General features: G+C 35.1%; 1 protein-coding gene across 5 annotated transcripts in view; it reads right to left on the bottom strand.

Annotated features, from left to right (window-relative positions):
• Nucleotides 1-13,013, bottom strand: part of FER (FER tyrosine kinase) — a 202,445-nt gene that overhangs the window by 127,164 nt on the left and 62,268 nt on the right. For all 5 annotated transcript variants that reach the window (XR_013924856.1, XM_080371961.1, XM_080371963.1 and 2 more), the window contains 4 exons: nucleotides 11,001-11,138; nucleotides 9,932-10,051; nucleotides 3,842-3,964; nucleotides 99-288 (listed from right to left, as the gene is read on the bottom strand). Coding sequence is in view for 4 of the 5 variants with exons in the window: in XM_080371961.1 (XP_080228087.1) it covers nucleotides 99-288; nucleotides 3,842-3,964; nucleotides 9,932-10,051; nucleotides 11,001-11,138 (571 nt within the window). In the remaining variant the exon portion in view is untranslated. The remainder of the gene's footprint in view (nucleotides 1-98; nucleotides 289-3,841; nucleotides 3,965-9,931; nucleotides 10,052-11,000; nucleotides 11,139-13,013) is intronic.

Raw genomic sequence — 13,013 nt, 5'->3', positions numbered from 1 at the left:
TCACTTCAGTCATCCCCATGACTATCCCTGAGACTGATGTCAGGACTAAAGTACAACAGCAAGGCTGCACAATTCAGTAAAACAGGTGTAAAACTTACCATAGAAGTCACTGATCTAGCATCTTCTTCGTAGTTCACTACAGGTGGTGGCTCCTTCCCATCATTCTCTTGGACCTTTTGTTGCAGTAGTTCTTTCTGGGCTGCAAATTTTGCCTCTGAGCATCTTAATTGCTGAACTGTTTGCTTAAGTTCTTCCAGTGCTTGCTTTTGGCTTAGCAAGAGTACAATACTACAGAGAAAAATAACCATTTCAAAATACACATGATTTAAAATACATTATTTGTTCCATAAACCTAAAAAAACCCCATGAAAATTCCTCAACAGAATTATTTGTTCAAAGGCATAAACACATGAAGCAAATCTAGAAAATCTTCAAAGCTACTAGACGATGCAAGCGAACATCTACTTTGCCATTCTCTTTTCAATCTATCACAAATATGTTGTAATAAATATAGATGAAACTACTACTTTCATCCTGAATTTACACTAGGGTTCCCCATCCTTTAGAGAAGCAATACATTTTTAGATATTTATTTCCAGCGATGAGAAATCCACTGCAATCCACATAGTTGTTGTAATAATAATTTGCACTATCAAAATCACTTTATATCCAGTATAAATTCATCTGCCATCAAGTTAGAGGTGTCTGTTGTCTCTTCTGAACTGAAAGGTCCCTACTGCTAACTATTTCTGGACTGCAGCGTACATTCTTCTTATGAAGCTAAATAAATTGAACTCTATGAGGAGTTAAAATCATTTTTTTCTTGTCTTCTGCATGTTTTTATGACTATTCTCTGAATACCTCTCATTCCTCTGAATGCTCCAAGACAGACATAATTCAATTACTGAAGGACAAGCAGACCACTTAGACCATCTACAGGTACCTAGGTGACTCTATTATCCCCAAGAACTGCCAAAACTAAATAGGAACAGAAGCCATCTGAAAGACAGAACCATCCACAGTACAATATAGACACCTTTAAAGGCATGCAACTGGAGCCCAGTGACATGCAGTCTGTAAAGAGATGCAGAGTTGTCACCATCTGCAAGAACAGATGAAGGGGTAAAGGGACCTGGACTATTAAGAATGAGGACAGTATGAAGAAAAATCACAGTATTTTGTCACCCTGTATCTTCAGCATAATCCCTGGAAGACAGACCCTCCTGCAAGCCTTACCCTTGAAGAAAAAAAGTCATTGAGATTGTTCCTTCACAAGCAGATGCTGAGCCAAATGACTATGCAAAGAGGTTCCAAAGTGATAAGGAACCATCTGTCATAAAATTCTCATTGGCAGGAAAAGATAAAAAATGTATCCCTATAGATGAGCATTGTAGTAAGTCACCAAAGAACAGAACTCCATACAATCAGCAGAATGATCATTCATGTAAAAAGGATAATATGATGTATGAAGACACAATTAGAGGACCTGAACCTGAGAACTGGCATGAGAATGCACACATTTAAAAGCATCACACAGAGAAATGAAAAATTATCCTGGCATTATCTTCAAGATAGTAATCTTTCATCTGGTCTTCATTATGAGAGAAAAAAATAGATCACCCTATGAAAATGATGGCCCTCCACCATCAGCTGGGCTTTGGTGAATACACATTGGCTAGAATGACAAGATCCCAAACACTAAATGGTTTCAACTTACCATGATCTGCGTGTAACAAGATAGACCCTGCAAGTTAAAAAGCATGAGCTATACTCTTTCCTGAACTGTGGCAAGATGGATTATTTTCTCATTTATTTGCCCAAACCCAACACGGAATGCTCCCCATTCCATCTATGCATGAGGAATTAGAACCTATAATATTATTTGCCTATGGCTTGCATGAGTGCAAACTTCATAGTCCTTGTGGCTAGCAAGAGCTACTAGCAAGCTCACAGAGTGAGATCTTGTGTAATTAATCCTGGCAAGACCAGAACCGTCCAAAGGTTGGGAAGTGGCAAAAATATGAACTGAACCAAACCCCAAATATTCAATATGCTATCATGTTGAAAGGGCAGATGGTATACTTGACATACACATATATAAATAAAGCGTAATAAAAACACTCTTGTGTTGCAGGTGATGCTGTCATTTGAAGGTGCAAAGGCATATTGGTGCCAGCATAATAGTATAAAGACAGCTAAATACTGATGAGGAACACAAAATCAGAGGCCTGCAGATAACACTGCTGCACATGCCCTAATGAAAAGTGCAGTACCTGCTAAGATCCATTTGCAGTGTTGCCAGAATTAGAGACGGAGAAATGCTTTCAAGCCCCAACTCAGACTGCCACTGCCAAGTCAGTGAAAAAATCAGAACTCGTGATTCTGAAGCTGTGTCAGAAGGGATCAGCATGACAGCTGAAGTCCAAACTGGTTCAAGTGAAGAGACAGAAAACATGATTTTGAAGACTTTTACCATCATTCCTCCCAGATAACGCAGACAGAGATTTCTGCAGCACTGAAGGGCAAAGCTCAGCGCCTTGGGTGAAGTTCAACAATAACACAGGGTCTAGAGCTCTTGCATTTGGAGTGGATGTCCTCACTTTATTTCCTGACAACAGGCTGGCACTGCACCAACAGAATGACCTCTGGCTCAAGAGGCAAGCTTTCATTTATTGCTCAATTACTTTTTATATTTCACCTTGCCTTGCAGCACCGAGACCAGTGCCATATGCTATGACAGCAATCAAGAACATGCAACAGTTGGATAGGCTCTTCTAGGGAACATAAGTACATGCAAAAATATCCTGATCACTCTGCACTGCAGTGAAAAGGTGAAAATGGGGTCTGCTGCAGGAAGGCATAACCAATGACAAATCAGAACTGGGCTGAATTCAGGGAAACTCTTATCTTACAACTAGAAAACGAAGACAGATGTCATGCTTTTTAATGTGACTTACACGTATTGGTGCAATCTGAACCGAAATAATCTCCTCAGCATCTCCTACAGCATCAGTCAAAGGAGTAGAAAGAAACACAGGGATGATCTGATCTATTTTCAGAGAGAGGCAACTGGTAACAAAACAATCTGGAGGCAGGGGGTATACCCACTAAAAAACACCACAAGACTCATCTAATTCACAGCTTATCCTTCAAATAACATTCAACAAGGAAGGTAGGTGAAGAATCAAAAAAAATGGAAAATATACTGTAAGCACTTTCAACAACAAAAGAACAGGAAAGCATCTAATCAAAACACTGATACCATATACACACATATAGTTCTGGATATGAATGAAATACTATCCAATGTATCGAGTGAAAAGATGCCTTCAAGACAGGATTACCCGAGGACTTACATTCCAATTCACCGGTATCGTAAACTAATATTTATGACCAAGTTAGTAAGGCTATGACTGATTGCAACAAGATCGCTATAGACAGAAGGTGTCTTTATCTGTTGTATTAACTTCAGTTTAGACTGGAATGTGAATATTTTTTCTAATCAGAGCTAGGAGAAAACCTGAAGAACTTGACCAAGAATGATACTTTATAATAATGTTTTATTTATGGCACTGTAAAACACTCATTAATCCCTTGCTTTCATTATTTAATACGCAGTACTACTAGGTACCAGATCTACATTTAGTTTGTAAAGCAAATGCAAAAAGAATGAACTCAACCTGACAAGTTCCAAACACATTATTGCCTAAGAAAGAATAAATCTTGCACACGAAAAGCAGAACAAGATTAGTGGAGGTTATTTCTTATTTAAGTCTTAAGAACTGCATTATAGACACTTTCCCCTCGAATTACTATATTTCGATATTTCATTTCAACTTACTCAGACTTCTTTTCACAAGTCTTAGAGGACTCTTCTATCTTTTTCTCCAGTTCCAACACAAGTTCCTCTTTGCTCAAAAGGGTTTGCTGTGTCTGAATCAGTTCTTCTATTACTGTTTTTAACCTGTAAGACATAGATTTCAGAAACCTACATTGTGAATATATAAACAGTAAATATTTGGGAACCTTTTTTTTTTTTTCCCCCTGAAGATGAAAAGGAGCATTACTTTTTATCTTACTTAGTGCTTGGTGATCTTTTTTTGTGGATATACCTTTATATTATGCTATTAACCCATAAAACTACAGATCCCATACTAGCCTCTGTATACATACAAAGTTACAGAACGATCTGCTGCCTGCAGGCTCTCCGATCAAGATTATTTTTTTCCAGAATGAGTGATGAGTTCTTTGAATTAATGCTTTCCTAATTACACTGCTAAATTATGAGACACTTTATGAAAGATGAAAGACTTCCAGCTTCTACAGTACATAAATACACAGAATCAGTAGCTGGGCTATATTCACCTCTAGAAATAAAAATACAAATTGACACTTTACGTTGTAAGAGTGATCTGTATAATTAACTTTTTTAAAGCCATACAATCTTTGGTAACAGTTAATTCAAAGGAAAGATAAAACTTTTACAAGGACACTCAATACTAACAGAGAAGGGGTTACTGCACATTAACACTTTCCAATTATACTGGCGAGCATTCCAACAAACAAAAAGACAACAAATGCACAATACCATTTGTATTTTGAACAATGCAGATAAATAGCTCACACGATGCTGACTTCCAAAATACATATTAAAATATATACGTTGACTTCAAGCAATTGTTAAGCCAGGTAGAACAATTTTTAAAAACTAACTCAATAAATATGTACCACATCTCCTTGGCATTCACCCACCCATCTTTAACTATCTTACTCTGCTTCCTCTGTATTTTCAAGCCCCATTTTTTTAAAAAAGTTATTGAAGTAAAGAGTTAAACAAAGGCAAAATACATATAGTACTTACCACTGCACAGATGTATTGCTCAAAATCGTTCTAGATTAGGGAGTGGCACTGAAGGTCAACTGAGAGTAATTTACATGGATGCTAGACATCCAGGAGAACACGTTTCGTGTCCATATATACTAAACTAAATGATCTGATTCTAAACATTGAATTAGCTCTCTCCTCCCAGTCTAATTTATACAATGTTGATTACATATGTTCTTTATTCAGACAGTCCTGGATCTTATCTTGGATGACTTAGATTACTATAAAAAAGCCATCTAGTGAACGATAAAAGTTTATTTCCCAAATGAACAAGCATCTGCATGTGTTTATCTTGAGATAAGGGAAATACTTAAAACATTTCTCTCAAAGTAATATTCCCAAAGCTCCCTTTTTAACAAACATTTTTATTGTTTTTAGGCTAGCACAGTCTGTATGCTGAACTCAGAAATGATAATTTTCTTACACTGGGTCTTCAATTCACTATCAAATTTTTTCTTTCAAAACCTTCCTAAAAAATAACTACCAATTTTGTAACTACAGATACTGTTTTTTTGATCAGCTTTCTAATCAAAATTTTAATCAACATTGTATTGGCTTAACAATTGTTTTACAGGAAGCAGATGTTACATCTCATGATCAAGGACCAATATTCAAGAAATTAAAACTAAATTAAAAAGACTGTTCGTCACTGGAAGGTATGCGTGTATACATGCAGAAACGGCATATTAAAATATTTTAACATTTCAAAAATATTAGCTTTAATATTGCAGCATCACATTGAAATAGAAAGTTGATGTAGTTCTCCCTCAAATTTCGGAGATACCTTAGGATGTTTGTATTTATCCTCAAGAAAACAAAACAAAGCAACCATATACACACTAACTTGTCTCCTTGTATTCAACCACTATTGCTTGTTTTAAAAAATTTTATTCCAACCGGCTAGAACTGACATCTCTACATCTGTCTTGTATCATCTTGGTTGTGGTTTGTCAGAGAGAGTTTCTGGTGGCCTTTTATTTGCCTCTTGGGTAAAATCAGTTTACAAAAGGGGTTTGATTCCTAACCAGATAGTCACTATAATACTTGTAACCTTTTAACAACCACAGAATCCCAAATTGTCAGGTTTGAACAGCATGAAAACACATGTAAATGAGACAAAAACAAATCTAGAAAGCAGATACCTTCAGATTAGGATCGGCCACCTGGAAAGCTGCCTTTCATATTTCTTTAGTCATTAGCACCCTTCTGCATCAAATATCAATAAAAATAAATCCTTGTGCTTACAGAAGACTTTTTAAATTAATTTGGACATGAATTCATATGCCCACTGATCAACACCTACTGCATTCTTGGCTGCCTCCTCTCAGTTTTTAATGCATGCATCTTTGTAGCATAAACTTTTATTATGTTACACTTTTCAGACAATCCCAATATTAGTCAGTGACAGTCATCAACATTTATCAGGACAGACCACACTTCTCTCACTGCTTAGAAAGGTTAGCTAGTCAACATTGGCTTTTAGATACCTCCCTCTGTCAACACTTTATTCACAAATACAAACTTACTGAAAAATGTACAAGTGAGCCAACTTTCTCATCATGTTTCCTTAATATATATTTTATAAAACCCTTTAAATAATAATGTATGTACAGCTGTCGTTTTTCCCTCACATACTTTATAAATTAACTGATTTAACCACAAATTACTGATTCCAAATCAATATACATCTTTGAATCTGTTAAGTCTGTGAAATAAATTCACTATGTGTACTGTATTTATTTTCTTTGGTAAATACTGAAGGTAGTCCTCCTCTGAAGAAACATAATGATGTAGTATTTTGAAGATCCAATACCATGATCTCAATACTAAAGACCAACAGTCAAATTCCTATTATTTCGGCACATACAAAACAGGTTCTTAAAAAGTCATCATCTTGGATAAAGGATGTAATATACTTATCTTACTTGTGAATTTCTAGTTACGAACAGTAAATTGATGCAAGTATCTGTGGGGTGGTTTGGGCTGTTGTGGTTTTAAAGCAAGATTATAACACAATATATCTTAAATTCAGTTAACAAGGTATATAGCAAAGGCAGATATAAGAGAACTAAACAATTTTAAAAGGGCTCTCACCTGTGCTAAAAAGCAATTTTTAAAAAAGGACAAAAAGGATAAGAACAAACATTTTTTACAGTGCCAGGAGCTAGTGGAGCTTTGCAAAATTCTGCACTACTTAATATGTTCATAATAATCCAAATAAAAGAACAGTTTAATAAGTGACAAAGCATGTTGACTGCACAATGTTATTTGAGGTAAGGGGAAGGGGTTGAACATTAAGAATACAAAACTATTATTCCGGATCTAATGATACTCAATAACTGGACTGCCATTTAGAAGATTAATTTCAATGCATATTGAAATAGGTGAATACACAAGGGGAAAAACAATCCAAAGCTTAATTTATGTAGTGAATGGCTCTAAGTTGACCATTACCAATCAGAAATGAGATCTTGGAACTACAGTAGAGGATTCTGTGAAAATACTGGCTAGATATATACCACGGTCGTCATAAAATCAAACAGAACAATTCTCTACAATTTGTTACAAACAAAGCAGAACAAGGATACAGGAAAACCTCAATATGCCTTTCTCTAAACCACATCTGGATTACCTGTGCAATACTGGTCATTCATCTCAAGGACAATACAATAAACATTCAAAAACCTGAAAACATTCAAATAAAGATGACAACCTTGATAAAGGATATTAGTAAGTTTTGTGAAAGGACTGACTAAAGCTAAAGATGGCTCTAAAAAAAAGATCACAGATGAGAAGTATGACATGGGTCTACAATATATGCAGAAAGGAGTAGATTGTTCCTATTCTCTTCCAAAACAAGTGTTTAAGGCCCATAAAATTGAACTCAGATGTAGCAGGTTCATATAATGCAACATTAAACTATGGATTTTCTTGTCTGAAAATTCTGTGGACACCAGATACTTGTACATAATGAAACTGACTGGACAAACTCATGAAAGAAAAATACTTCTAAGGCTATTATAAACAAATACTACTTCTGTGTCAAAACATTTCTGAGCTGAAAAGTAGGGGAGGCTGAGAGACCTTCTGAGGAAACAGTATTGCACAATCATCCTGTTCTTGTTCTCCTCCCTAAACTCTTCCCCATTGTCTAATGTAATAGAGAAGAAAATCGGCCAGGTCAATCTTCGATCTGACCTAAAACAGTTAATTTTGATTGGGGTCCCAAATCCATACCAGAAAAGTGAACACCTTAAAGACAGCAACACTTAAAAAGAGCTATTTGATTCCTGTTCCAAAAAGAGCATCACACCATAAAATTTCTCTCCCAAATTCACAAAAAAAAATCAAAATAGGTGAATATAAGATTTGTAACACAACACATCAGAAATGTGTGTATGTAGGCAAATACGCAAACACATGTCTAAAACACAAATAAGCATTTCATCAGAATAATTTACTAGAAAAGCAGCATTTCATCTCTTTCACTTAGACATGCTGATGTCTTATTTCTAAACAATGGGATACAGAAAACAAGCCAAACAAGAAATTATTTCTCTTTTTGAAGAATGGATGGAAGAATCTTTGAAGAACTTCAACACTACATTGAAAAGAGGGATTCAGTACATGTATTTTTCCTGTTACTGTGCTGAAGTACACCTAGATGTACAACACTTACATAATTTAAGCAGGAATAATCTTGATTTAGTAATGATGCAGAATATATTACAAACATAAACACTTATAAAGGGAAGGAAGGGGCTTTATTTATCATGGGATCCTTTCATAAGAAAGATGCAGCTGCTTCAGGACTAAAGAGGAGTCTGATAAAGGACGCTGAAACTTCATATTAAGTAGGCTATTTCCATCCCTATTAAAGAATAAATTTACAAAACTAATCAGATTGCAAAAGATGATTAATGACTTCAAAAAGGAATTACTAAAATCCAGAGATTCTGTCATGTTGAGAAAATACAGGGATTAGAATAATCTGCAGAAGATACTGCAATGTGTTTACATTTAAAATACCTCACTGCTACTACAACTCACTATGATTGTGGTTTTTCAGAAAAACCTACAAGAAATAAGGATGATAGTTTGATTAAGCAGATCAAAATTTAAAAAAAAAACCACAACACTTATTTGGATCAGTTAAGCTTTTTAAAGGAAAAAAACAACTTCAAATAAGTAAAACATAGACTGAAATACAGTAGAGGCAACAAAAACATCACCAACCAATGAAATTTTCCTTTTCAAATTGTTATGATCAATGTAAAAAAGATTAAATGTACAATTAATAGTTGCAGTCTCACAAGTGACTGCGTTGGACCATTTTCTGTCAAAAGTTGAGGCTGATAACATAGTAAGAAAGAACATCTTAACCTCAGCAGGAGGTTTGTCTCCCAGAAACAAATTATTAAAGGTGAAGCTGGTAAAAGTAATGGAAATATTTAACTAGGCAATATATTAACAAAACACACAGAGAGGTAGTTTATCACTCTGAATAGCTAAAAGCTCCATGAAATTTAATACAACAGCTCCATCTGTGTTAGTCAGTTAATATATTTTAAAGGTTATAATAATGAAGAATTTCCTTTGGAAAATGAAAGCAAACAGTTACAAAATGAGTGAAATAAATATATTCATTAGAATTTTCTGCATGGCAATTTAAATCACTGACTACATTACTGTACAGTGGTTTAATCAAAATATTTCAGTATTTTTCCTAGAGTGCTGAATATGGAAACACTTTTGGGAAGATGAATCAGTACGTTCCCAAGGAGGATTCATGATGGATTTGGGCCATTGAATAAATTAACTGGCAAGGAAAGGAAAATATATTCAAAGTGCTGGTAAGTTTCTGGAGGGCGGGAGAGGAGTATTTTGTGCAAAGGAACAATAAAACCGGCATGGAAAAGAGTCTATAGCATGAAAATATTATTATTACAAAAAGGACTTTAAAAATGCAGACACAGCTATGAGATGATCTGAGTATACACATGTATAACAGCATTTCCAAAGGATGAAAGATTCGTAAAGACTTACGTGACTTGTAAACTTTCTGCTGTTAGATTGTTCCACATGATCTCATTAGCTTGAAGGTTTTCGTTTTCTTCTAATAAAGACGTATCAAACTCTATTTCTTGTTCAACAACTTCTGATGACCTAATTTAGTAAATAAATGTTGTATTTTCAACATTAACAAACATCTTTGAGTAGACCATAAAGAAAATAAACACATTTTGAATTATTTTAATAACTATAATATAGTTAAATTTACATATGAAATAAAAGAAAAAGGAGCAACTAGATACATGTTCTTTTTCCTTTGAATAAATAAAAAAGTCTTAAAATCCTACCAGATACTAAAATAGCATACAGTTTTTTAAATCAAGATCACAGCATAAGCAAAGTTCTCAAGGGGTATCAATGTGAACGGGTCTACTCTTAGGTGATCCTGTTATAAACCTGCATGTAACAATTACCGATTCACACATAACACCAAAAAAGATAATGCAAGAAGTATTAGGACTGTTTCTGCATATACTAATGCAAAGCAGCAGTTCAATAAATGGCAAACACCGTTTAGTTTTAAAGTAAAAAACTTCCTTGCATTATCTGCATACCTTGTAGACTCAGGCACTGCTCAACCTGAAATAACTGCAGAGTACAGACAGGTAGCTAGAGTTCACTTTAAACCAGTATTTGCACAATAAATAAAGCAGAGAAACTTAGTTTAGCCCAGAACGCAAAATGCATCCAAATAAACAGTAGATCAGCTCACACTGAATCTGGACGATCATGTGTAGTCTGCTGTCAGTATCAAATTATGGCTCTTCACATCTAACAACCATAACAGGAATTTTGTTCCTCTGAAGGCAGCCAAAGAGATGGATGATTAAAGAAACAATCAGGTTAAAAACCTGACTTTCAGCCAGTTTTCTGTACGTGCAAGTAGAACACTTTTCAAACTAGGATAAAGATTTACAAGTAACAATGTAAAAGGGACCAAACAGAAACAAATTCAACTCTGATCACTTAAGCACTGTTGCAGTGTAATGCAGGGTTTTCTCAAAAGAAACATGAGCATGCACACTAAGATGAAAATGTGTACCTGTGAGTATCTATGAAGTCATTATACTCAGAGTTAGGATCTATCTGTTCAACTGAGGTCTGGATCTCTTTATGGACATTCACAATCTCTTCTGTTACAAGACTGGTGATCTGGCTATACTCATCCAAGATTCCTTTTCTAGAGAGGAAAAAAAATTATAGTGTATAACATGGTACCGAAGGCATAGATAGCATTGAAGATAGTTCAAAATTTCAATTTGCTGTTTCTATAAACTCTTGTTGCAACTGGCTAAGAAGGGAAAAAATAAGACAATATATTACTTGAAGAAATAATAGATCAGCTGCGGCCTTTTTCTTAGAGATTGGCTATGAGTCAGAAGTCTCTAAAACCATACTCCTTGTATTGATTTCAGTACCTCTGTAAAGGGTAGCTGAACTCAAAACTGTTAGAGATTACAAGGAAGAGGACTGTATACAGCTCATTGATGACACTTTCTCACAAAGGACTTAACATGCACGTTATAACCGATACTAAGGCTTGTCATGTTCTGACTGGTAATTATATTCTGGCATAAAGCAAAACAAACCACAAAACAATGTGCGTTTCCTATAAAATCTGATTTTCTTTATTGTTTTAGCTATCTTGGTCACTCAAGACAAAAATAAGCATAAATCACAAGTTAGCATGTATTTACAACAAGAAACAAAATCAAGCAAGAAGTTCCTGTAAGTAAATACAAGCAACCCAACCTTATCTTTACCTGCTTCTCAGAGTGGGAAAAACAAAGCTGATAAGAGAATAGTAAAAGAATAGGTGATATTTTGCCACTGCTCTCAATTGCATCCAGTGACATATCCTCAGTATTCTCTTTAAGTTTCAGCTTTCCACAAATTACCTGCCAAATAATTTCCTATTTGATCTTTGACAAATTTGCTAGCATGCCAGGCTGTGAAGCACGGTAGGATTTCTTAAAACACTGATGAATTTTGGCCAGCCCACAAGGACACGCAGAGAAAAAAGTATCAACAGATTTTTCTTGGATAAGATCTGAAGTTACATTTACTCTGTAAGAAAAGTTACATGATTGGATTTTTTCAATACTTCTTAGGAGGAGAAAACAGACAAGCAAAAGCATTAACTCTTGCTTTGCCCATGAACAACATGTGTGAAAAGGTTACAGAAAATAGTCCACAGTGTGATTAAAAGATAGACAAATATCAACTACAGCAATACCATATGGAAGAGAAAGGGAATCTACAACAATTAAAAAAAAATCATTAGCAACATTAATCTACACTTCTTCAAGTTTACTGAACCAATTTATCTGCAAAATCAAGACAATTAAGGAAGTATGTTTCACACAGATGACCACACTGAGCTCTACACCTGTAATCACCACCTCTTTTTGTACACCAAAGGTACTACAAAGCAGCAATTTTCCAATCATTCAGATCTCACAAAATATGTCTATGTAGTGACAAGAATATTTTTTTACAGATTTTTACTCCAGACAGCAAAGGTGAGCAGTTTAAATAGGTTCTTGTTCCATCTTAAAATTCCTCAGTGAATTATCATATCTCAAAATTCTGAAAATTATAACACACAAATTTAACTGCAGCCTTTTGCTGTGATTTTACATACAAAATTAAGACAAAAAAGACCATACAGAGACTACTACGAAGATCTATTTGATTTAGATACCTGCACCAGAATCAAAGGAATTAGTATGATACTCCATAGGGCAGTTAATGGTGCCTGCACCACACAAGCATGTACAGCATGAAATCCCCAACTCTCCTTCACTTCCTGCGTGCTGAAGTCAAGATGAAAGTAGACTTCTTAGAAGGTAAGAAGATGAGTTAAAAAAGAGTGCCTCATATCTGAATGAACAATACCTACAAAAAACCAGTAAGTACCCTTTCATTTAGGCTAACACAGCAGAAAAAGATCTACAAAACGGACTCCCTAACCAACTCCCATTCTTCAGGGAAGACAAACAGGCAGCATGGTGATTACAAAACAGAAAAGAGGGCTTAAAGTCCTCATTGTCTG

Source organism: Falco punctatus, assembly GCF_963210335.1.
Source record: "Falco punctatus genome assembly, chromosome: Z".
Taxonomy (NCBI): Eukaryota; Metazoa; Chordata; class Aves; order Falconiformes; family Falconidae; genus Falco; species Falco punctatus.
The sequence above is the reverse complement of the archived record's forward strand: the minus strand, read 5'-3'. Positions and strand labels throughout refer to the sequence as shown.